The 24,409-nt window shown below is 42.5% G+C and overlaps 1 protein-coding gene across 2 annotated transcripts in view; it reads left to right on the top strand.

Annotated features, from left to right (window-relative positions):
• The window catches only part of EOGT (EGF domain specific O-linked N-acetylglucosamine transferase), a 50,568-nt gene extending 27,130 nt beyond the window's left edge, over positions 1-23,438 (top strand). For both annotated transcript variants that reach the window (XM_056524580.1, XM_056524579.1), the window contains exons 7-16: positions 1,315-1,421; positions 3,205-3,308; positions 11,936-12,028; positions 13,397-13,468; positions 13,579-13,665; positions 14,514-14,582; positions 14,885-14,946; positions 15,115-15,234; positions 19,250-19,352; positions 21,243-23,438. In XM_056524580.1, the coding sequence (XP_056380555.1) occupies positions 1,315-1,421; positions 3,205-3,308; positions 11,936-12,028; positions 13,397-13,468; positions 13,579-13,665; positions 14,514-14,582; positions 14,885-14,946; positions 15,115-15,234; positions 19,250-19,352; positions 21,243-21,389 (964 nt within the window). In that variant the 3' untranslated portion in view covers positions 21,390-23,438. The remainder of the gene's footprint in view (positions 1-1,314; positions 1,422-3,204; positions 3,309-11,935; positions 12,029-13,396; positions 13,469-13,578; positions 13,666-14,513; positions 14,583-14,884; positions 14,947-15,114; positions 15,235-19,249; positions 19,353-21,242) is intronic.
• The last annotated feature ends 971 nt before the right edge of the window (positions 23,439-24,409 follow it).

The raw sequence follows: 24,409 nt of genomic DNA, 5'->3' as shown, positions 1-24,409 counted from the left end.
TACAGTGGAGCTGGTGAGGGTTCAAAGACGGGCAACCAGAGTAATACGGGAAATGGGAGGACTACAGTACCCAGAAAGATTATCAGAATTCGGGTTATTTAGTTTAGAAAGAAGGCTTAGGGGAGACCTAATAACTATGTATAAATATATCAGGGGACTGTACAGAGATCTCTCCCATGATCTATTTATACCCAGGACTGTATCTATAACAAGGGGGAATCCTCTATGTGTAGAAGAAAGAAGGAATTTTTACCTCTAGTATGAGGGTTTTTTGCCTTCCTCTGGATTAACTCAGTAGGGGCTCATTAGGGTTATAGGTTGAACTTGATGGACTCTTTTTTCAACCTTATGAACTATGTTACTATGTTACTATATTACTGTATCCCTTGGTAGATTAACCAGAAGTTTGGAAAAACTTTGTGACATGACCATTAGGAGGTGCAATAAGTACACTCTGCATTCCCCTAAACACTTATATCTGGATCTCTATCTGAACAGGACAATTTATGGGTATTTTACCTGTAATTTATGAAGGGGGGGAGAATGATTTGAATTTGATCAATTGACACTCCAAAACACAATAAAGTGCTGAGACATATGGAGAGAGTCATGGGGGACAAAAGAGGAACTGGAAAAGAAGAAGAAGAAAGGGGAAAAAAAAAAAGAAAACGGTATAGGTCACATCACCAGCACACATCCGGTAGGGAAGAATAAAAGGGGGAGAGAAGGGCTGGGACCCTGTACCATCTGGTCAATAATTTATAATTTGTCTCCTGTGCTTTGCACGATATTGACGACTTATGACAGGTGGACAGGGCCGCCTGCCATTACCCAACGCTGTCTCCCAGCTAAGGCGGAAAGGGAGGGGGTGTAGGCGGAAGGGGTCTAAAAATAAAACCATAGATAGGGCTGATTGGACGCGACACCAGCGATGTGGAGAGACGCACATGGACTCGAACAATGTAAGTGAACAGTGCAGTCTAAGGGTTATCTTAGATGAGTCATAAAAATGGCGTAGCTGGGCATATTGGAAAGTGGAGGTCAATGAATGGGTTTTGTCAGGGAGGATCATGTCACAGGTTTTGAGGTCAGTAGAACTCAAAAAAAAGGAAGGGCATCCCATGTTTTCTACTGTTGCCCAGAAAAAAGGCAGAGGAGTAAGCTGGAGTGAAGGAGGTATTGCCAAGTATAGGTGTCAACGGACCATCAGATTCAGTTATCAGAGAACGTTTTAAATAGGAGAATCGGGAGAGGGCAATCCCCTTCACATCTTGAAGTTATGTTTTGAATCTTTCTGATTTCTTGTAATTCCAGGTTTGCAGAGCTGCAGACATACAGCTCCCTGACGTTCAGACCCATAGAAGATGGACACTGTGACATCATTGTAGAGAAGCCTACGTATTTCATGAAGTTAGATGCTGGTAATATATTCTCCTGGTTATTGCACCTGTACTGCATCACTTAGGCTTCATTCACACTACTGCTGCGCCCCATCAAGAATGGCCCTCAAACTCTCTATTTTTTCTCCCGATATTTTCCCCGGCGGCCGTCACACTGCCGTCTGATAACGGTAGTGCGAAAGGGGTCTTATATGTCTCTAAGACTCTATTCAGACCACCATAATGGCTTCTTTACTATGGAAACCATTACAGAGTGGGACCCACTGACTAACCGACAGCAACAATGGACCCTATTAACTTAAAATGGTTTTGGTGTCTGTCTTTTATAAAGGGAAGCAGAGTACAGCATTCTGCACTTTTTTATTTGTTCAAATCTGACTTACAGATGGAGGGTCTGATAGTAAGGTGAATGGATCCTAAGCCTCAAGCTTGTACCTCTTCCTTGTAGCATCTCCAGAACCCTAACATTCTTGAAGGTTCTTTTCTTTTCTCTTGGAATGATGGGATGCATGCTAGTAAGGATTTGATTTTAGCAGCGTTATTCCTAAGTTTGGGTGCGAGCTGGCTCAGCATGTACCCCCAGTGCTGGAGGTCAGTGGTCTGGGTGTGAGCTGGCTCAGCATGTACCCCCAGTGCTGGAGGTCAGTGGTCTGGGTGTGAGCTGGCTCGGCATGTACCCCCAGTGCTGGAGGTCAGTGGTCTGGGTGTGATCTGGCTCAGCATGTACCCCCAGTGCTGGAGGTCAGTGGTCTGGGTGTGAGCTGGCTCTGTATGTACCCCCAGTGCTGGAGGTCAGTGGTCTGGGTGTGAGCTGGCTCTGCATGTACCCCCAGTGCTGGAGGTCAGTGGTCTGGGTGTGAGCTGGCTCTGCATGTACCCCCAGTGCTGGAGGTCAGTGGTCTGGGTGTGAGCTGGCTCTGCATGTACCCCCAGTGCTGGAGGTCAGTGGTCTGGGTGTGAGCTGGCTCTGCATGTACCCCCAGTGCTGGAGGTCAGTGGTCTGGGTGTGAGCTGGCTCTGCATGTACCCCCAGTGCTGGAGGTCAGTGGTCTGGGTGTGAGCTGGCTCTGCATGTACCCCCAGTGCTGGAGGTCAGTGGTCTTGGTGTCAGCTGGCTCGGCATGTACCCCCAGTGCTGGAGGTCAGTGGTCTGGGTGTGATCTGGCTCAGCATGTACCCCCAGTGCTGGAGGTCAGTGGTCTGGGTGTGAGCTGGCTCAGCATGTACCCCCAGTGCTGGAGGTCAGTGGTCTGGGTGTGAGCTGGCTCGGCATGTACCCCCAGTGCTGGAGGTCAGTGGTCTGGGTGTGATCTGGCTCAGCATGTACCCCCAGTGCTGGAGGTCAGTGGTCTGGGTGTGAGCTGGCTCTGCATGTACCCCCAGTGCTGGAGGTCAGTGGGTGATAAAAATCCAATTTACCTTTGCTAGGATCTTTCTATTCAGTAGTAGAGAAGCAATCTGTACCCATGGTAAATAAGAGCATATATGAATAAAACTGAAGAAAAAATAATAATAATAAATCTAGAATTCCTTGATCCCAAGCACTTGTTTCTGACTTGAATGGTTGAAATACATAGACATAGTTACAGATATTTTTTTTACAAATTTATTTTAGCCATTGTCCCACCCACTTTACTTTACTTCGAGTAACTTTTTAATATACCAGAATATCTGATAATCTGGCATATATCTGGTCCCTTTTGATTTGTGCAATTGACGATATGGTAGGTTGGGAAACAAGTGTGACTTGATGAGGTTTCATTGCTTAGTAATATTCCAATTCTATTCTTTTCATTGTTTGCAGGTGTCAATATGTATCACCATTTCTGTGATTTTGTGAATCTCTTTATTACCCAACATATAAACAACTCCTTCAGCACTGATGTCCATATTGTCATGTGGGACACAGTAAGTACTTTTTTCTTTTTTTCTTTAAAGCGTCAGTGGGAGGTAGAGGTTTCTTTTTGTTAATATAAGGACTGCCAGGTCACCGCAAAGGGGACCTGTCATCAGTTCACAGCATGAAACATAAAGGTATGTTCGCACTACCGAATCCAACTGCAGCAGCCAGCGGCAAAATTCAAGGGCACTAGAACCACGCAGACCTGTGCCATCCAGAATTCCGCCCCCCCCCAAAAAAATTTCATGTTCGTATTTTCAGAAGGTCTGGAATCCTGAATTTCGGTGACGGAATTATCTGCCAGGTAAATTCCGCAGTGTGAATGGGTTAACTGAAAACTGATTCACGCCAATGTAAGATTCATTCAGTGTGAACATACCCTAAGACTATGGTCACACTGAGGAATTTCCGTGCAGTATTCTGGTGGAAATTAAAGGGGTACTCCGCCCCTAGACATCTTATCCCCTATCCAAAGGATAGGGGATAAGATGTCAGATCGCTGGGGTCCCGCTGTTGGGGACCCCCGGGATCGCTGCTGCAGCACCCCGCTATCATTACTGCACAGAGCGAGATCGCTCTGCACGTAATGACGGGCAATACAGGGGCCCCCGTCAATACATCAATACAAGTCTATGGGAGGAGGCGTGGCGGTCGTCACGCCCCCTGCCATAGACTTGCATTAAGGGGACGGGCCGTGATGTCATGAGGGGCGAAGCCGTGACGTCACGCTGCTCCGGCCCCTGTATCGCCCATCATTACGCACAGAACGAACTTGCTCTGTGCAGTAATGATGGCGGGGTGCCGCAGCGGCGATCCCCGGGGTCCCCAGCAGCGGGACCGCGGCGATCTAACATCTTATCCCCTATCCTTTGGATAGGGGATAAGATGCCAGGGGCGGAGTACCCCTTTAAACTGAAATTTACTGCCCATTGATTGACCTGTTCACATTTATCAATAACACATAATTCTCTAATTTGGTATTTGAAAAATGAGTTTATTACAGACAACCCCTTTAAAGGGAGCCCGGTAAGTGCTTCAGAGAGCCTACAGACAGGGAAGGAGGAACTGTAGACTGTATCAAGGTGAGGTAGCTGCCATTCTCCCTTATAGGATACACTGCAATGTTTTATGTACTTGTGGTGCAGGTGATAGTGTAGGGTATATTGGTGTTAACACTTAACTGTCGTGATGCCAGGGTGAGTTTCCTCAATGTAATGTTCCTACCGCCAACCGTCCCACAAACGGCAGGGAGAAATAACCGAATATCCACAGCAGATTTTCTGAAGTAAACTTGAAGTAACTGTATATTTTATGCAACGGCATGTAACACAACAGTCTTTTACGAGTGAACCGGGATACAGGTTCCTCACAGCCTTCCTGGGACTCCGGATCAATGAGCTTTGATTGCTAGCCATTGTGCTACTATGTTTAGGAGATTTTAGTTTCTAGTAGTCACACAGAATTCAGTCATTTGAGCTTGAGTAACCCACGTTTAGTGGCTGCGGATTCTTAGGCTTTGGGCCTAGCTTGAATTGATGATTGTGCTGAGATTAGTGCTGCTTGCTAGTCCGGCAGGAAGAGAGCGCAAAAGAGAGAATTTAGTGTCTGCAGCCCCTTATATATTATGGGGGAGGGACAAAGCTCATTGGTCAGCAGAACCTGTCAGTTATGAACCCAGTGAACTCTGGGTATCACATGACCCAAAGGTCCTTGAACCATAATACATTTAATTAAAGGCACATGACCTCTAAGGTCCTATACAGAGGTATTCCTATATAACATATTAAATATATATTTATTTGTACATTTAAATAACATTTACATGAGGCGACTAGGAGTTAGTCCTAAGGGAGAGCCCTGTTGTCATGGAGGGACTCTGGCTGTGGGGACTCTAGACAAAGGGACAGGACCAGGTCCTGTTCCGGGACACCACATACTCACACCTACTCTTGCTTCTGAAAAGAAAATTAACTGGCACAATAGATATGTTTGAGTTCTTGTTTAATAAAAAGTTCTGAAACTTTCTGATTTTACTTTAGAGTTGCACTCCTATATCTCTGCTTGCTGTCTGTGAAAGGAAACCTTTGTTTGCATACAGATGCTGAAATCCTGCCCTGATATCATCTGCTAACCCAGGTGCATGGCTCGTGTAGACCTCTCATATCTAATCCTGCACCTCCTATCAGCAGACAGGCTTTCAGCCTCCAGTTTAAAAAAAGAATGTTTCCATTCCCTGTCAGTAAGCGGAGGTCTTAGAATGATACTTTAGAAGATCTCTGTTTAGGGGTGAATAAGCAGTGAGTGGCATGTGCTCATCTGCTCCCCATGTCCTCAATACATGTGTAAATAACAGCAGGATGCTGGGGGTGATCTGGCCGGTGACTATTGTATTTGGAGCCGTCACTTGTGGTATATGATGCTGTCGGCCAGGATGTGGCCTCTTTATAAGCCGCGTATGGATTGTATCCTGTTACCACCTGCAGCAATGACCCAGTAATACAGAAGCTCAGGAAGATTTCTGCTTATTCTTGGGCTTGAGAACAGGAAGTAAATTCTCCCGTTTGTTACGGAGCAGAGAGTACAGGCTGGTGAATTGCCAAATGTGCTCTGTGCCAGTAGGAAACAAGATTTACTGTTGTAGGATGGAAAATTTTAGTGGAGACTGTAAGAGGAGGCTTTCCGGAGCCCTGAGACACTGAAGCAATGGCGGTCGCTTCATGTCTTTTGATAACTTACGTTTTATGGGGGGTGGCTGAAGAAAAAGCTTTTCTTTTTATCTTTTTTAGTCTTTTCAGCTGCTTAGCCCCCGGATTAGCATTTTCAGCAGCTTTTAGATCTGCTTTCTTGAATCTTACCTTTTTATGTTTGTCTATTAATGTATTAAAGGGGTATTCTGGGGGAAAACAATTATTTTAAAATCAACTGGTGCCAGAAAGTTAAAGGGGTATTCCAAGCCAAAACTTTTTTTTATATATCAACTGGCTCCGGAAAGTTAAACAGATTTGTAAATTACTTCTATTAAAAAATCTTAATCCTTCCAATAGTTATTAGCTTCTGAAGTTGAGTTGTTGTTTTCTGTCTAACTGCTCTCTGATGACTCACATTCCGGGAGCTGTGCAGTTCCTATGGAGATATTCTCCCATCATGCCCAGCTCCCGGGACGTGACATCATCATTGAGCAGTTAGACAGAAAACTTCAGAAGCTAATAACTATTGGAAGGATTAAGATTTTTTAATAGAAGTAATTTACAAATCTGTTTAACTTTCTGGAGCCAGTTGAGATATATATATATATAAAGGTTCTGCCCTGAATACCCCTTTAAACAGATTTGTAAATTACTTCTATATAAAAATCTTAATCCTTCCAGGACTTATCAGCTGCTGTATGCTCCAGAGGAAGTTATTTTCTTTTTGAATTTATTTTCTGTCTGACCACAGTGCTCTCTGCTGACACCTCTATCTGTGTCAGGAACTGTCCAGAGCAGGATAGGTTTGCTATGGGGATTTGCTTCTGCTCGGGTCAGTTCCTGTTATGGACAGAGGTGTCAGCAGAGAGCACTGTGGTCAGACAGAAAGGAAATTCAAAAAGAAAAGAATTTCCTCTGTAGTATACAGCAGCTGATAAGTACTGGAAGGAGTAAGATTTTTAAATAGAAGTAATTTGCAAATCTGTTTTTAAATTTCTGCCAGCAGTTGATAAAAAAAATTTTCCCCACCGGAGTACACCCTTTAATGGATTTACTAAAGCCATGATAGGTTGTCCAGAGTTAGACAGAAGGATCTGAAGGGGTGCCATATCAGATGCTGCTTCTGGAAAAAAAAGTAACTTTTTAATAATCCTGGTCAATCCCTTGACACATTCAAAGGTACCCCAAGCGACACTTCTGTCTCCACTCTCTATACACATCCCATATGTAAAATGTTGAACCATGGAAAGGGGACGCAATTTAAAAGAGCGTTTTCATGGCCCTTTGTGCTGTTTAAATAATTATTTAAAAAACGTGAAGTAGACACTTATTTCTATTTTTGTTTTTTACCTTTCCCCCCCAATATCACAAAAATAATAAAATAAAATAATAAATAAAATAATAAAATAATAATAAAAATAAAGCAAAATGTATCACGTAAAAAAAAAAAATGGATTGAGTAACTGAATAAGGAAAAAATGAATAGCTTCATATCTATATGGAATGAGCCTCTCTATTGGTAGCTTCAACATTTATTTCTATATCAGAGCTCCAACCCTTAGAACAGTGTTTCCCAACCATTGTGCCTCCAGCTGTTGCAGAACTACAACTCCCTGCATCCCTGGACAGTCAAAGGCTGTCCGGGCATGCTGGGTGTTGTAGTTTTGCAACAGCTGGACACACCCTGTTTTGAAAACACTGCCCTATAAGATAGATGGGAACATTTTAACCTCATGGAAGGAAATTGCCAAAACGGTATTTGCCATGTTGGTGTTGGTCTAGTTGTTTTGTTTCTTTCATCTGTGATATTTATTACTATATCTCCTTCACTTCCCCCCCAAATAAATGGTTTAGGGTGGAGATGACCTTTCTCAGCTGAAGAGCTCTACACAAAGGGCTGGATTTTTTTAATCAGTAATAGAATTGAAAAATGATTGACCCAAACCTGAGGTCGCCCCACCCCTTGTAGTGTTCACTTGTTGATCAGCAATTGCACTTGGTCCCATAGGGTTTGGGATCATTCATGGGCTGTAGAGCAGGATGGGTAAGCCTCTTATCTCCACTGGGCAGGTGGTTCTGCTAACAGAATGGGAATTGTCCCCCGCAACCTGTTGTATTTTGGCCCAGACAGTGTCAAAAGAGATGCTCCTGATTTATAATCCACTGTAATCTCTTCCAACATTGAGATGTGAGGCTCCATTGAGACTGAACAATCCTGTTATGTCAGGCGTTACATTGACCATTATGGCAGCTGAGCAGAATTTTATCCCCCCCCCCCCCCCCCTTCCCAGTGACCATCTATCTGCTACGTGTCTTCAGGGCTAAAGATTCTCCAGGTCAATGGGTAAGATGCATTTTTTTAATGTCATTTTTCAAGTCACTTTTTTATTTTTTTTATTTTTTTTTCCAGACATGCGCATTATTTATCATATAGTTTTACAATGTGTGATCAATAATGCGCAAGTCAATTAGAACTAACAAAATGACTTTAAAACACCATTTCTCACTTTGTAAAGAACGTTTCTAGAGGGTGGTCTATGTTTGCAGTTTTTTTTCAACTACGTTGTAATTTTGCGTATTGTTACAAAAATAATAAATGATAAATTAAAGGGGTACTCCGGTGAAAGCCTTTTTTCTTTTAAATCAACTGGTGGCAGAAAGTTAAACATATTTGTCAATTACTTCTATTAAAAAATCTTAATCCTTCCTGTACTTATTAGCTGCTGAATACTACACAGGAAATTATTTTCTTTTTGGAATGCTCTCTGATGACATCACGAGCACAGTTCTCTCTGCTGACGTTATTATAATAATAAAAACGCTTTATTTATTGTTGTCCTTAGTGGGATTTGAACCCAAGTTCCCAGCACTGCAAGGCAGCAGTGCTAACCACTGAGCCACCATGCTGCCCTTGGCATACAACTGCTATGCATGGTTGCTAAAATGGACAGAGATGTCAGCAGAGAGCACTGTGCTCGTGATGTCATCAGTGTTCCAAAAAGAAAGGAATTTCCTCTGTAGCATTCAGCAGCTAATAAGTACTGGAAGGATTAAGATTTTTTAATAAAAGTAATTTACAAATATGTTTAACTTTCTGCCACCAGTTGATTTAAAAGAAAAAAGGTTTACCCCTTTAATGACCTCTACAATATAAAGTGGCATACATAGATACGTCTTCAGGAATCACTTATATTGTAAGTAAAAAAAAAAACACAAATTTCAAAGAATATGCAAAAAAAAATAAAAAATAAAAAATTATTAGACCAATAACAAATAATATAAAGCAAAACAAAACAAAAAAAGCATAAATCTGCCCAGTATGTTTTCCTGTTTGTCATATTATGCTGGGTTCATGCTGCTTTGTGTTCTGTGTTGCTGGTAGACCTCATCATACCGGTGGGCCTATTCACTGCCGGTGGACTCACCTATTCTACTAGGGACTACATTTTCTTCACTTTCTGAACATATTAGGGAGATTTATTAAGACCTGTGTAGAGGAAGAGTGGAGTAGTTGCCCATAGCAACCAATGAGATTGTTTCTTTGATTTCTTAGAGGCCTTTTTCAAAAACTAAAAATAAGCAATCTGGTTGCTATGGGCAACTGCACCACTCTTCCTCTACACAGGTATTGATAAATCTCCCCCATACTCTTTCCTGAAAAAGTATTGAAAGGTATTGATCATGGACCACGTGTAATCCCTAGTGCACTGTGTTCGGTATATAAAAGTGTAGGAGCCCACCATGGCTATCCCAATATATACTGGCAATATTGATCCAAAACTTAGTGTGAACCTTTCTTTTAACTCTTTTGTGAAAAATATGTAAACACCCCGAAAATGGCTAAAAATCCTGGAAACCTTCACTTCTGCTGTAGCAGATTTTTCTACCCATTCAAATCAATTGGCATATCCCATACTGAGCGGGTTCTGAGAGAAATTTGCATTGACTACGCGTAGTTCAGAGTTGTGTCTATCATGTTATCTGTCTGAGGCTAAAAGTCAAATGGGCCATTAGAGGAGTAAAACTGTGGGGGAAATTTCTGAAGAGTTTTTTTTTTAGTGTTTTTTTTTTTTTTGCTCAATAAATGTTGCAGAATTTGTCACATGTGATTATTTTCGCAAATTTTGTGCAGTGTTATGCAAGTAATTTTTTTAATACAATGGGGGGGGGGTATTTATCAAAGGAGTTATGTGTTTTTTTCACGTAACTTTGGCGCAATACTTTGGCGCAGTGTCTTTTTGCGCCAAAGTTTGGAGCATCTTCTCCACTGTCATTTTTACAACTTTCTCAAAATCACACGGTCCTGTGTGTGATTTTAACTTTAGTCAGTAATTCATCATTTGCGCAAATCCCCACCAAGAAATTTTGCACATGGAAAACACACTTGGCAATGTCAGAAAATGTAAACGCGTCAAAATACATTAAAACATTTTTTTTTTGTGAAAGCAGCGACGCCTCCGGGGCTGCTCAATACTATCCTGCGACATAGTTGTCTCTGAGGAACCTTCACCCTCCGTTGAGCCAGCATTGGACATGGCCACACAGGTTTAGGAAAGGTAAGTACTAAAGCAGTGGTCTCCAACCTGCGGACCTCCAGATGTTGCAAAACTACAACTCCCAGCATGCCCGGACAGCCAACGGCTGTCCGGGCATGCTGGGAATTGTAGTTTTACAACATCTGGAGGTCCGCAGCTTGGAGACCACTGCACTAAAGTAACAAAAAAATACCCAAGTTGAAAATAAAATCCATTTCACATGGTGGCTATAAACCCCACAAAAGAAAATAACTCATGTCGCTTGCTGATATACTGCAGGAGGGACCCCGAAATGGCTGCTCTACAGGGTAAAATACGCGTCCTCTGTGGCGGTACGTTCTGTGTAAAAGGCGCTGTGAACGGCTGATTTCAACATTTCAGCCAAAATTACTAACAACGTGCACCAAATGATAACTTTGTTGCATGTCCACGAAAACCATAGTGAATAAAAAAAGGGTAAAAAGAAACTGTCAACAGGCAAAATTGATAAATACCCCCCTATGTCTTTAGTACACACTTTTGGTTCTTCACTTTGCAGTGGTTGGTAGTTTATGAAGTGCGACTTTTCTAAAAAGGTGGTTGCAGAGCCCTCTTAGACCACAAACATACACCAGCCCAGACTTGGCTTTCAAAATTGGCTGTAGACAGCATCTTTAAAAAATCGAAGATATTTTTTGTAGAGATGAGCGAATTTACAGTAAATTTGATTCGTCACGAACTTCTCGGCTCGGCAGTTGATGACTTTTCCTGCATAAATTAGTTCAGCTTTCAGGTGCTCCAGTGGGCTGGAAAAGGTGGATACAGTCCTAGGAGACTCTTTCCTAGGAATGTATCCACCTTTTCCAGCCCACCGGAGCACCTGAAGGCTGAACTAATTTACGCAGGATAAGTCATCAACTGCCGAGCCGAGAAGTTTGTGACGAATCGAATTTACTGTAAGTACGCTCATCTCTAATTTTTTGCAACAGGTAAAAAATGGCACAAAAGTCACCGAGAAGGATTGATACAACGTGTTACATGTCCTGCACTATTTAATAAATTTGGAGCACATGCACATTACCACCACACAAATTAAAGGGGTTATCCAGGAATGGAAATACAGTGTTACTTTTTTTTTTTTTTTTTTTTTTTTTTTTTTAAACGCTCCCTGTCTGTCTCCAGGTTGGGTGTGGTTCTGCAGCTCAGTTCTATTGAAGTGAATGGAGCCAAATTGGTAAAACCACACCCAACCTGGAGACAGACATGGAACTGTTTTTGAAAGAAATTAGCTGTGTTTTTCTATTCCTCGATAACCCCTTTAAAGGTGTAGAAAAATCATCCACCTTAGATAAATTCCCCCTGTATGCTGCCCCCTACATTTAGGAAAAGGTGCTATCTGACAACTTTACTAAACACAAAAAATATGTTTTGCAGAGTTTCTATGGCTATGGCGATTTGTTTAGCGAGACGTGGAAAGCCTTCACAGACTATGAAGTTACGCACTTGAAAGTGTACGATTCAAAACGGGTAAGAAAACCTAGTTTAAAATGTATTGAAAAATGACTGTGTTACCACTTAAAGAATGTATCCAGTTTAATAAAGCAAAGGTTTGGATTGTATGATAAGTTCTGCAACTTTCTGTTCTCTTCTGTTTTCCGTCATACATCATCCTGATTGCTTTCAGTGATTAAGAGAATGCTTGTGTTGGGTCTTTTCACAGTGGTGGTCATTTTAGTTATTCAGTTATTGTTGCAATGAACGCTTAGCATGCCCTCACTATACAGGTGGTTTGCTATTGGCCACCCGACAAAACAAACTTCAAATGTGTTACCTTACACAATGACAATTGTCCAAGGAGAGGCTAGCAGACCTCAGGACTTCAGGTCAAGCTTCTCACACAGCCTCTCAGTGCAGACTGTCTCTCTCATCTTCTTTTGAGCCCAGCAGCGAGCTGACTTCAGCACCTGGGCTGATCTGGGCTACTGTGAAAACCCCACTATCAACCTGCTTTCATCCCATAAAAATCCAGGCCCGATAAATAACAGGACTTCTTAACATTCCTATTAGCTATGGTTTGCTAGAGATTTAACCCTTACTGAATTTTCCCAGTTGTTGTGTGTTTTTTTGTTGTTTTGTTTGTTTTTTACACTGTTTAACCCCTTGGTGCAGTGATTGACAAACTGTTGTTGTAATGACTGGTATCTGGGGAAACTCTTATCCCAGCTGTTTACTCCTTAGATACTACAGTTGATATCAGTTGCAGAATGCTAATAAATAACCATAGCACCTGACCTGTCCTGACAAAGGCAAAGCCTAATTGTTTTCCTCTCAGTAACACTGACAGACAGTGATGCTTTGAAAAACATTATGGAAGTGATAAATAGCCTCCATCATACTGTAGATTCCGCCATATTTGATAGGGAAAATTAGCTGCACACGATGCACTGTTTTTTCTGTCAAAACAAAAGGCACCACAGCTTAACCCAGTGAACCTCAGTAGAGATGAGCGAACTTACAGTAAATTCGATTTGTCACGAACTTCTCGGCTCGGCAGGTGGATACAGTCCTAGGAAAGAGTCTTCTAGGACTGTATCCACCTTTTCCAGCCCACGGCAGCACCGGAAAGCTGAACTAATTTATGCAGGAAAAGTCATCAACTGCCGAGCTGAGAAGTTTGTGACGAATCGAATTTACTGTAAGTTCGCTCATCTCTAAACCTCAGTATAAGTCACCGCTAATGTCAGTCATGCAGTGGATCCAGCACTGCATATCGGTTGCAATTTATGATGGAAACCACAATGGAAAATGTGAACAGAGCCTTACACTTTGGGGGAGTGATTCATGTTTTTATGTTCCTCTTTGGTAATATCCCCCTTGCATTTATGTTCCCTTAAGGTCTGCTTTAAGGATGCTGTGTTTGCGCTCCTGCCCAGGATGAGATATGGCTTATTTTACAACACGCCGCTGGTAAGCTAGTTATCCGGAGATGTGAGGGATGACAGCAGAAGTATTGTTTGAAGACAGGAGATGCGCTCTTTATTAGTGCAGTAAATTTTAGCGCTTTTTTCCTTCTCTAGATTTCAAATTGCCACAGCACCGGATTATTCAGAGCGTTTTCACAACACGTGCTCTTCCGGCTGAACATTTCCCAAGAAACTCTAAAGGTACAATATAAATCAGCATAAGGGTTTGTTCCTGTGTGCAGTTCATTACAGTCATATATAATATATTGTTTTTGTTTTTTATTTTTTTTTAAAGCTTTCTGTATAGGTAAAGCAGAGCACTGCTGCTTACGCTTTAAATTATGTATGTATAAAATTATTCATAGCCTGCCAACAATATATGGAGTACTTTTCCTTTGTCAGACTGAGCAGGCACATATAACAGCAGAAAGAAGGCCAGTGACTATTAAAGAAGTGCATCCCTCCACTAAAGTGAATGTGCCATCAGGCCCCATGCCCTCCTTTATGTCCTTATCAGCATAGGTCTCAGGGCGATAAAAATGTAATATGTAATAAAACAGGTGACATCTAAACTGATAAAGCAACATGAAAGCAACGCTGACTGCAAGCACATCCAATGATCTCTTCCAGTGAACTTTTCTCCATACCTGAACCTTACTACTGGGCCTTGAGTAGTTCACGTGAAGTGACGCAAGCATAAGCCTTGCATTATACATGATGGGAAAATAGCTTTGTATGGTACTACAGCTGATTCAGGTTCATGGAGCTGAGGTGCAGTATCAGACACCAGTTGGCTCTGTATGCCTTGTAGTGATGGCGCCGCATTACTGTAGCCTCAGCTCCTATTAACTTTAATAGTAATATGGCGGCATCCTGCTGGTCAACTGTTGATGGTTGGCCATTAATAGTATCTCCATGGAAAACCCCTGTACCTTCTGTGTTAATATTAGTCACATGGTGCAGTCAATTCACCCCAATTTGGCGACCCAGTGTAAATAGGCCATTACTTAAAAATAAACGTAACTGATTCACTTTAACTTTGACCATAGGAGAAGAAAATTCGAGTCACCATTCTTACGCGCAGCACAGAGTTTCGGAGAATACTAAACTTAGATGAGGTAAACATTTCTTTTTTTTTTTTTTATCATTTTATTGGACAAACCAAGTAGCCATTGGAGGCCTGAAGAGGCAAACAGTGGTGATTCAGGAGCAGTTATGGATATCGTCCTGTGGGAAGGCTATAAAGAAGAAGGGGTCGGATAATGACATTGGCGTCTTTTATAACCACAGATCCTTCCTGTATGTGCTGTGATGATGGGAAATAATGTTGTGGCTACAGGTCTCCCAGGAATCTAAAAATGTAACAATGTAACCCAATGGATGATAGCTAAACTTTATTCTTATTAATATTCTCCCTCAGCTGGTCCATGCCCTAAAGGCTATCCCGCTCTTCCAGGTCACTGTTGTGGATTACAAATATAGGTACGTTTCTAAGCTCATTAGAGTTGACCCACGTATTTGTCCCGGGTGAAAAACATTGTAGGACAAATATTAAGAGGATGTGATCTGTAACCCCATAGGGTCGTCTCATGAGTGCTAGTTTGACATATAGATTTGTAATGATCATGTCCATTTCTTATGCTTCTCTAGATCTCTTGGATTCCTCAAACAGCTGGAGATCACACATAACTCTGACATATTTATAGGGATGCACGGGGCCGGACTGACACATTTACTCTTCTTACCAGACTGGGCTGTTATATTTGAGCTGTAAGTACATTTCTGTGTTCCTCTGTGTGTTATGGTTGCTGTTTATAATGTTTTCCTATTTGCATTAGGAAATTCCAATTCCTTTATATATTATCATCTGAATGACTAACTTATGTTTAGGTAAGGTGTCCTGGGGTGAAAGTACAGTAAATATGAGGCTCTGCAGGGTTCTTATTGGATTGCTCTAGTTAGTAAAGGGAGACTTACATTGAGGTGAGTGCAGGAAAAGTCGCATGCATCTTGTAACCTGCGACCAGAGTTCAACTGGATTGGGTTTTTTGCAATACCTTTTGGATTTGCATCAGGCTGGGGGTCAAAATTTGACCAAGTGACAATCTTTAGAGGGGTGACCCAACCTTGTATAGTTGATGGCCTATCCTCAGGGTAGGTAATCAGTATTAGATTGGTGGGGTCTGGCTTCTGCCATCCCTCCCTGAATAGCGGCCATGACGATGAGCACTGCAGCCTTTACATTGTTTATCAGTGTTTGTATGAGCATTGCTATGTTTTTAGCAGTGGCGGTATAAGGTGCTGCAGCTTTGTTGCATTGAAGTGAAGGGGCAACAGTGCTTTGTACTATTAAAGTACAGCAATGCAAGTATGAACACTGGTAAACATTGGGGGGGCTGCAGCACTTGCACAAGTGTTGCTGCCACTTCAAGTAGTTGATTGTCGGGGGTGACAAGATTCGGACCACTACAAATCTGAGGCCATGTAGCCATACCCCAAATGTTTATTGTCTAACAGTAGAGGGGAAGAATGAAGCCCATTTTGAGTTTAGGTATGGGACCCTATCATTTTTGTTAGGGCTGGCCAGTATGACCAAATGTGTATCACGGTATTTTTTTTAACTTTTAACGGTGGTTCCACGGTATATAACGGTATTTTCACCCCCCCCCCAATTATGTGACCCGCCAGCACTGTTCTGCTCCCCCAATTAATGATCAGCCCAGCAGGGTACTACTCACAGATGTCACCTTCAAGCACTGCCCTCCCCCTCTTTGTTGGGGGCCGCTGGCACTGGAACTCACTGTACGCCAGTGGTCTCCTACCTGCGGACCTCCAGTTGTTGCAAAACTACAACTCCCAGCATGCCCGGACAGCCAACGGCTGTCCGGACATGCTGGGAGTTGTAGTTTTGCAACAGCTGGAGGTCCGCATGTTGGAGACCACTGCTGTACGCTGTATCCCTATGCCTGAGCTGCAAGAGATACAGAAAATAAACTTTAAACTCACCTACGTCGGCCACACACTGGGGACTGGAACGCCGGACAGCCGTCAGCCTATCATCGGCCGGAGCGATGTCCCGTCCCGGCCAGTGATAGGCTGAGCCCACTGTCATGTAAGAAGCCGGCCAAAGCCAGGCTGTCCGGCGTTCCAGTCCCCAGCCTGTGGCCGATGTAGGTGAGTTTAAAGTTTATTTTCTGTATCTTTTGCAGCCCAGGCTTAGGGATACAGCGTACAGCAGTGGTCTCCAACCTGCGGACCTCCAGCTGTTGCAAAACTACAACTCCCAGCATGTCCGGACAGCCGTTGGCTGTCCGGGTATGCTGGGAGTTGTAGTTTTGCAACAACTGGAGATCCGCAGGTTGGAGACCACTGGCGTACAGTGAGTTCCAGTGCCAGCGGCCCCCAACAAAGAGTAGGAGGGCAGTGCTTGAAGGTGACATCTGTGAGTAGTACCCCGCTGGGCTGATCATTAATTGGGGGAGCAGAACAGTGCTGGTGGGTCACATCTGGAGGTCTGCAGGTTGGAGACCACTGGCGTACAGTATAGAGTTCCAGCGCCCGGCGGCCCCCAACAAAGAGGAGGGCAGGGCTTGAAGGTGACATATGAGTAGTACCCCGCTGGGCTGATCATTAATTGGGGGGGGGGGGGGGGGGGGGCAGAACAGCGCTGGCGGGTCACATAGGATTAGTTCCCCGATGTGGGGACAGCGCTGTGCTAGGCTGATAATACACTCCCGAGGGGGCCTAACCGGTATTGCGGTATGGGTGAAAATTCATATCGTGCAGCCCAAAAAATTCGGTATTCGGTATGAACCGGTATACCACCCAGCCCTAATTTTTGTGTAGGCCTCTCATGCTGAGATAAAAATGGTGTTTGGCCCCCAAAGCTGCCCCGTTGGCGCCTATCCTGAGCCAGCACTGCTGCTAGAACAGATTTATTTTTAGTGAGCATGCTGATCTGTCCATATATTCACATTTCTACCATGACAACACAGAATGGAATTTTCAATAAATATTTATAGACTCTTAAAATAAAATCTAAAATCTGTTCCCACGAGTCATCTATGCAAGGTCAGCTCAGCAATGAAGTAGCCCATATCTGGATGTGTATTTTCCGAATCTGCGTATACAAGCATCTATTCATCACAATGCCCATTAGTATGTGTGCACTTCTGACTGGATGGATAAATAATGCTACACATCAATCTTATTATATCTGCACATCAAACCAGAAGGGTTAAACCAGATAACAACGTATTTGTATAGCGCCAACATATTCTGCAACACAAAGAAAAGGCAGAAGGATTTTGTGTATTCATACACAGCACCAAGTATACAATAAATATAGTACAGAAATGGGTATTTCAACCTTCTAACATTTATCAGTACTCCACTACGGAGACGCCCGCATCATCCAGATCATTTGTTTGTGTAAAAGTTATTTAGTAAGTGTTTGACTAATGCACCCGGTGTATCAGCGTTTCTAGAGCAGTGGTTCTTAACCTGTAGCGAAGGGGCAATTCCCCCCATCACTATTAACTCCCTGCGGCCCCGCGTTAAGTTTAAAAACACGTCTCGTGTGTGCCCATGGAAACAAAGGCGCCGAGGACCGGAGGATAGAGAAGGAGGAAGACGCGCACTGGCCAGCTTGGTATGTGACCAGCGGCACGTCATCTTCGGTGCTCCGACCACCAGTGCGAGACCTACTGCTATAGCCGGAGCGGTGGTCGGAGCACTGAAGTGGGAAGTACACAGGAATACAGCCTCCAGCCATACACTGTATATGGCTGGAGGCTGTATGTCTGTGAGGGAACACTGCCTACATCAGTGGTCTTCAACCTGTGGACCTCCAGATGTTGCAAAACTACAACTCCCAGCATGCCCGGACAGCCATTGGCTGTTGTAGTTTTGCAACATCTGCAGGTCCGCAGGTTGAAGACCACTGGCCTACATAATGTGGGGGAACACTGTCTGCCTAATGTGGGGGAACACTGTCTTCCCCCACATTAGGCAGACAGAGTTCCCCTACATTAGGCAGACAGAGTTCCCCTACATTAGGCACTGTCTGCCTAATGTGGGGAACACTGCCTGCCTAATGTGGGGAACACTGCCTGTCTAATGTGGGGGAACACTGCCTGCCTAATGTGGGGGAACACTGCCTGCCTAATGTGGGGGAACTGCCTGTCTAATGTGGGGGAACACTGCCTGCCTAATGTGGGGGAACACTGCCTGCCTAATGTGGGGGAACACTGCCTGCCTATTGTGGGGGAACTGCCTGCCTAATGTGGGGGAACACTGCCTGCCTAATGTGGGGGAACTGTCTGCCTAATGTGAGGGAACACTGCATGCCTAATGTGGGGGAACACTGCCTGCCTAATGTGGGGGAACTCTGCCTGCCTAATGTGGGGCAACTCTGCCTGCCTAATGTGGGGGAACACTGCCTTGCTAATGTGAGGGAACACTGCCTGCCTAATGTGGGGGAACACTGCCTGCCTAATGTGAGGGAACACTGCCTGCCTAATGTGAGGGAACACTGCCTGCCTAATGTGGGGGAACACTGCCTGCCTAATGTGGGGGAACACTGCCTGCCTAATGTGGAGGAACACTGCCTGCCTAATGTGGGGGAACTGTCTGCCTAATGTGGGGGAACACTGAGTCTAGAGGGATGAATCTGTAAAATGTTATGTTTTGTGTGGCGTACAGTAGTTTTCTCCTATATTGTTGCTCAGATGTATGTATTAACCCATTTTCTAGGATAGTGTAAACGTGTCATGTATTTCCCTAGGTATAACTGTGAGGATGAAAGGTGCTACTTAGACTTGGCCAGACTTAGAGGAGTTCACTACATCACGTGGGAGAAAGCAGATAAAGTTTACCCTCAGGACAAGGTGAGGAATTTGCACTAGATACAAGGTGTACGAGCAGAAGAGGGGTTTACATTACGTCTACACCATATTAATATGCACCTTTGGCCCTGGCAGCGATGTCTCACCTATTATGCATGAAACTAAAGCTAGAATATGTTATTATAGAGAATTCTATGTATAATAATACAACATGCATCTTTCTAATATAGAATAAAAGTTCAGGGGGTCCAGCACTATCGTAGCAAGCAGCTTTATTGTAGTAACATCACACGGATAAAAAACGACAATCAGTCAGACATGTTTCGAGCGCACGCGCTCGAAACATGTCTGACTGATTGTCGTTTTTATCCGTAGGATGTTACTACAATAAAGCTACTTGCTACAATAGTGCTGGACCCCCTAAACTTTTATTCTACATTGTTGGATGCCGGGCACCGGTCAGTGGGAGGTAAGCTGGAATTTTGTCTCTGTTACCTTAGCTTTCTAATATAGTTTGAGTTTCAGTTCTGTGCTATTTTCAAAATCTCAGCTTGCTGTCCCTGGATTGAAGCATTACGATTTACATGCAGAGGATTCAAATAATCAAAAACAAATACCCCACAGCCTGCAGAGCATTTACAATATATGGGTGCACCTACCATAAGGACACGCCAAATGGCAGCTGTGGGCCCTTTGCCACTGGGGAAAGGGGGTAAAAACTTGTGTGGGAATCCTCGCGAGAGCCATGACCCCTTTACGCTAAATCCTGCCTGTTATTTAAAAAAAAAAGTGGTGAGCACAGTGTAAAACCCTCAAAAAGTTACATATTTTTGAGCAAATGAGTTTTGCGCAAAAATCTGACTTTTTGACACCAGAAAAATTCCTAAATAAATTCCCTCCTTTGTGTGACACTAGCTTAATGGGGGCTTATTGCTGTGGGTTTCCCTCTGCTCTGTAGCAATACATGTTCCAATTGAATGACAGCAAGAAGAGATCTTAACCCCTTAATGGCCCATGATGTTTATTTACGTCATGGGGCTTTTATGTGCGTATAGAAAGGGTTCAGGACTCAAGCCCCCTTTGTCTTTGGCTAATTTCATCAGCCTAGGGTTGCTGCTAATTAACCATTTAGATTCCGCTGTCAAAGCTGACAATGGCATTTGAATGGCTATTCTAAGTGACACTGGTGGTGTGGATTGCGGGGAGCCAATCCATTGTCAAGGCAGCTTGAGACATTTTCTAGGCCTCCGTTGCTGGCAGGACTCTACTAACAATAGAGCCTGCCTAGAACAGCTTTTACCAATATAACTCAGAAGTGATAGATCAATACTGTACATATGTACTGCATTGATCTGTATGAATGGCTGCAACAATTAGAACTTAAAATTAACATTTGAGAACAAAGAGACATTTTCCACTATTTCTAAAGAACCCTTGGGGAAAATATTTTCAGGTTTTGGACCATATAACGTACATTTTGGGCCATTTTACAACCCAATTGACTGTGTTGTAACATTTAACTGCTGAAACTCAAACACTCTTGTAAATTTTGAGTCTTACTGTACTAGAATATTATTACATTAAGCCCTCACTGTTGTGTATTACTCTTGATATTCGCATGGTGTCACTCTTGACTCTTTCCAATGACATTTTCTTTTCTTTAATACTATATTGTTGCCTCCCATAAATAGGCTTCTTCATTGAGTTGTGACACTTTTCAGGCTGCTGCACGATCAAAAGTAAATTAATTGGTCATTAGTTCAACCCGTCAATAATTCTCCCCCGCGTCCCCTGCAGAAAAAGATCAATAGTTCCTGGGGGCTTTAAATTAAACTTGTTTTCTGTGTCCAGAATTACTTAATTAACTTGTCTCTCAATGGTGAGAATAAGGCGCCAGACAATGACAAAGCTTGTTATGCCGTCTTAATTCAGGGACATCACCCGACTTTGGGAGAACACCCGAAATTTACCAATTATGCCTTCGATGTAGAGGAATTCGTTAGGCTGGTCAGCTCTGCCGCAGAGTACGTGTCTCGCCATCCTGAGTGGCCTCTCCGAAGACGCCGAGATGAACTGTAACCAGAAAAGGAAGCAATTCCCCATAGATTGTTTCCGCTCTGTTGTATTTTATAATGTAATAAATTATTTATTTATTCTAAAGAAAAATGATTATAGTTGTTGGAATTTGAAGTCAATATTTATGATCCATTTTAGCTTCTGTTTACCCATTTTAAACTTGGCCTCAATTATTCATTTTATTGTTGTTTGTTTGTTTTTGTTGTTGTTTTTTTTTCTCTCCTTTTTTTCTGTTTTTTAAATCGCATTTAGAGAGATGCTTCACAATAAGACCCATGGACATGGGCAACAATAGACAGAATCAGTCCTATTCACAGTAATGGGAAATGTTACTAGGCATTCTCCTTGACTGTAAAGGTTGTTCCACTGGGAAGGCTAAGTTCTGAGCTTTAGCTGTTGTAGAGATCCTGGGGGATATTTGTCAAGGCTTATACACTGTGCGATCTTTTGACTTTCACTCACTACGTGACTTTTACGATTCCCGCTGATGTACACTTTTCTCAAAAAGCGACACTACAAACCAGCCCAGAACTGGCTTACAAAACCTACTGTAAACAGCAATTAAAAGAAAATCTCAGAAAAGCTGCAGAGAAGGGATCATACAAAGTGGTGGTCTGCAGTGGAATTTCCCAAAAATGTGTATTAGCACCATAAACATCACATGCCCTGCAACATGTCATACTTTTGGTGTACGTATACTCCAATTACACCATCAAAACCTGTGTATCAGTGCACCTACGCTGACTTTGATAAATCTCCCCCCCCCCATGTCTACTAGTGTCACCTTTCACTGTAATTATGTACTGATCATTTTCCAGCCCCTCCTTATCATCCCAATCAGAACAGGACGACCTAACCCCTTAAGGACATTGGGATTACTTTCCTTTTTTCCTCCTCCCCTTCTAATAGCCATAACACTTTCTAATTACAGACCCATGTAAGGGCTTGTTTTTTGTGTCACCAACTGTACTTTGTAATGACATTACTCACTTTACTACAAAATCTACAGTGAAACTAAAAGAAAGATATATATTTGTGGTGCAAAATAAAATAAAAAAGCAACCCCCCTCCCTCATTATATAACTTTTAGGGGCTTTCTATGTAGTGCACCTTTCTGTAAAAAAAAAAAAAAAAAACATTTCAAATCTTTAAAAAAAATCTTAATCCTTCCAGTTCTTAGTAACTTTCCCTAGACTGTATACAAAATCATTGTATACTGTATATATTCTTGCCTATATGTACTATGTTTTATTTGGTTTATATGTATATGCCATTGTGCTACCAATTTCAGCGGAAAGCCTTATAAGCCCATATCCCCTGTTGTTGCCAAGATAATAGAAGCAATAAAATGGGTAAAAATTCTAAATCCTTGATGCTCGAGAGGGGTGGAAGCTAAAGCTCTGCCTGGTGATCAATAAATTATATATATGTTGGATGGCAACAAAGCACTGGAGAGTTCTGAAGTGGCAGCAATGAGTCCAGATCTAAATTCCATTGAACATCTGTGGAGAGATCTGAAAATTGCTGTTGGGAAAAGGCGCCTTCCAATAAGAGAGACCTGGAGCAGTTTGCAAAGGAAAAGTGGTCCAACATTCCGGCTGAGAGGTGTAAGAAGCTTATTGATGGTTATAGGAAGCCACTGATTTCAGTTATTTTTTCCAAAGGGTGTGCAACCAAATATTTAGTTAAGGGTGCCAATAATTTTGTCCATTTTTGGAGTTTGGTGTGAAATTATGTCCAATTTGCTTTTTTCCTCCCTTTTTTTTCGTTAAGTCCTAATACACACAAAGGGAATAAACATGTGTATAGCAAAACATGTGTTACTGAAATCCTTTTCTGTAAGAAATACTTCATTTTCTCGAAAAATTTCAGGGGTGCCAACATTTACGGCCATGACTATAAAATCTATAGCTGAAGGAAACAGGGTAAAGTCCACATGTTGGACGCTATATATATATATGATTTGGGTTGGTCAACTTTGTGATAAAAAATTTAGCTGGTATCAGAAGAAATTAATTTTATAACATGAATAAACCTGACAGAAGTGGGAACTTTTTCTATGACCTCGTTATGAATAAAGTATATTTACACTTTTGATGTATCTTGTCTTTATACTCATGAGCTGGTTTCATGTACAGATCATGCCTTTACATGATCCGTACATGTAGGTTTGTAACGGCTGGAAAGCCACGCTGTTGGTTACCCTCTATCCACAGGAAATGTTCAGGAGTCTCACAGAGAATGAATGGAGCACCGGCCAACCATTTGAGGGACAATTTTCGTCCATTCTCAGGATTGGTGGGAGTACCAGCAATTGGACCCACAATGATCCCTATGGGATAATGTTTGATGTTGGGAATACCCTTTTAATCATAACACAAGCATGATAGCTACATTTTTGCTGTAATAATAATTTCAGTTGTACTATGGTGCATATGAAGACCTCTACCAGTTGGAGTCTGGCAAGAAGCCACACAAGTATGGTATTTGAAATAGTAAAACAAAATGCTATTTTTTCTTAGTAAAATTCTAGGCCAACATTATAAATTAGTACAGTAAATTAGGGGATGGACACACAAGAAGGCTGTACTTTTCTTTTTTTTTTTTTTTTTTTAAAGAAACATTAAAATTTAAAACACCACACTTTTTTTTTTTTTTTTACATTTTTCAAATAAACCTCTCCATATTAAAGATAAAACACAAAAATAAACATGAAGTAAAGAGTAATTAAGGAGTCCCACATACCCCAAAATAGTACTAATAAAAACTACAGCTCCTCCTGCAAAAAAAGCCTCACATAGCTCTTGTGAAAAAAATAAACAAAAATATATGAGAGCAGAAGAGGGCGGAGGCAGAGAAGCGCTATACACTGGCTCCTGCCTCCATTCTGCAGATTGGGATTGGTAATGGTGCCTGTATACAACCTGGATCTTCAGAACTGGACCATCAATCCGGTTGAGTTTTATACCATTTTTAATCAGGTTCACCCGCACTATAAATCTGTTTATTGGGTTTAGGTGCGG

Source organism: Hyla sarda, chromosome 6 (genome assembly GCF_029499605.1).
Source record: "Hyla sarda isolate aHylSar1 chromosome 6, aHylSar1.hap1, whole genome shotgun sequence".
In the NCBI taxonomy this organism is placed as follows: Eukaryota; Metazoa; Chordata; class Amphibia; order Anura; family Hylidae; genus Hyla; species Hyla sarda.
Note: the sequence above shows the minus strand (reverse complement) of the source record. Positions and strands in the feature narration are given on the sequence as shown.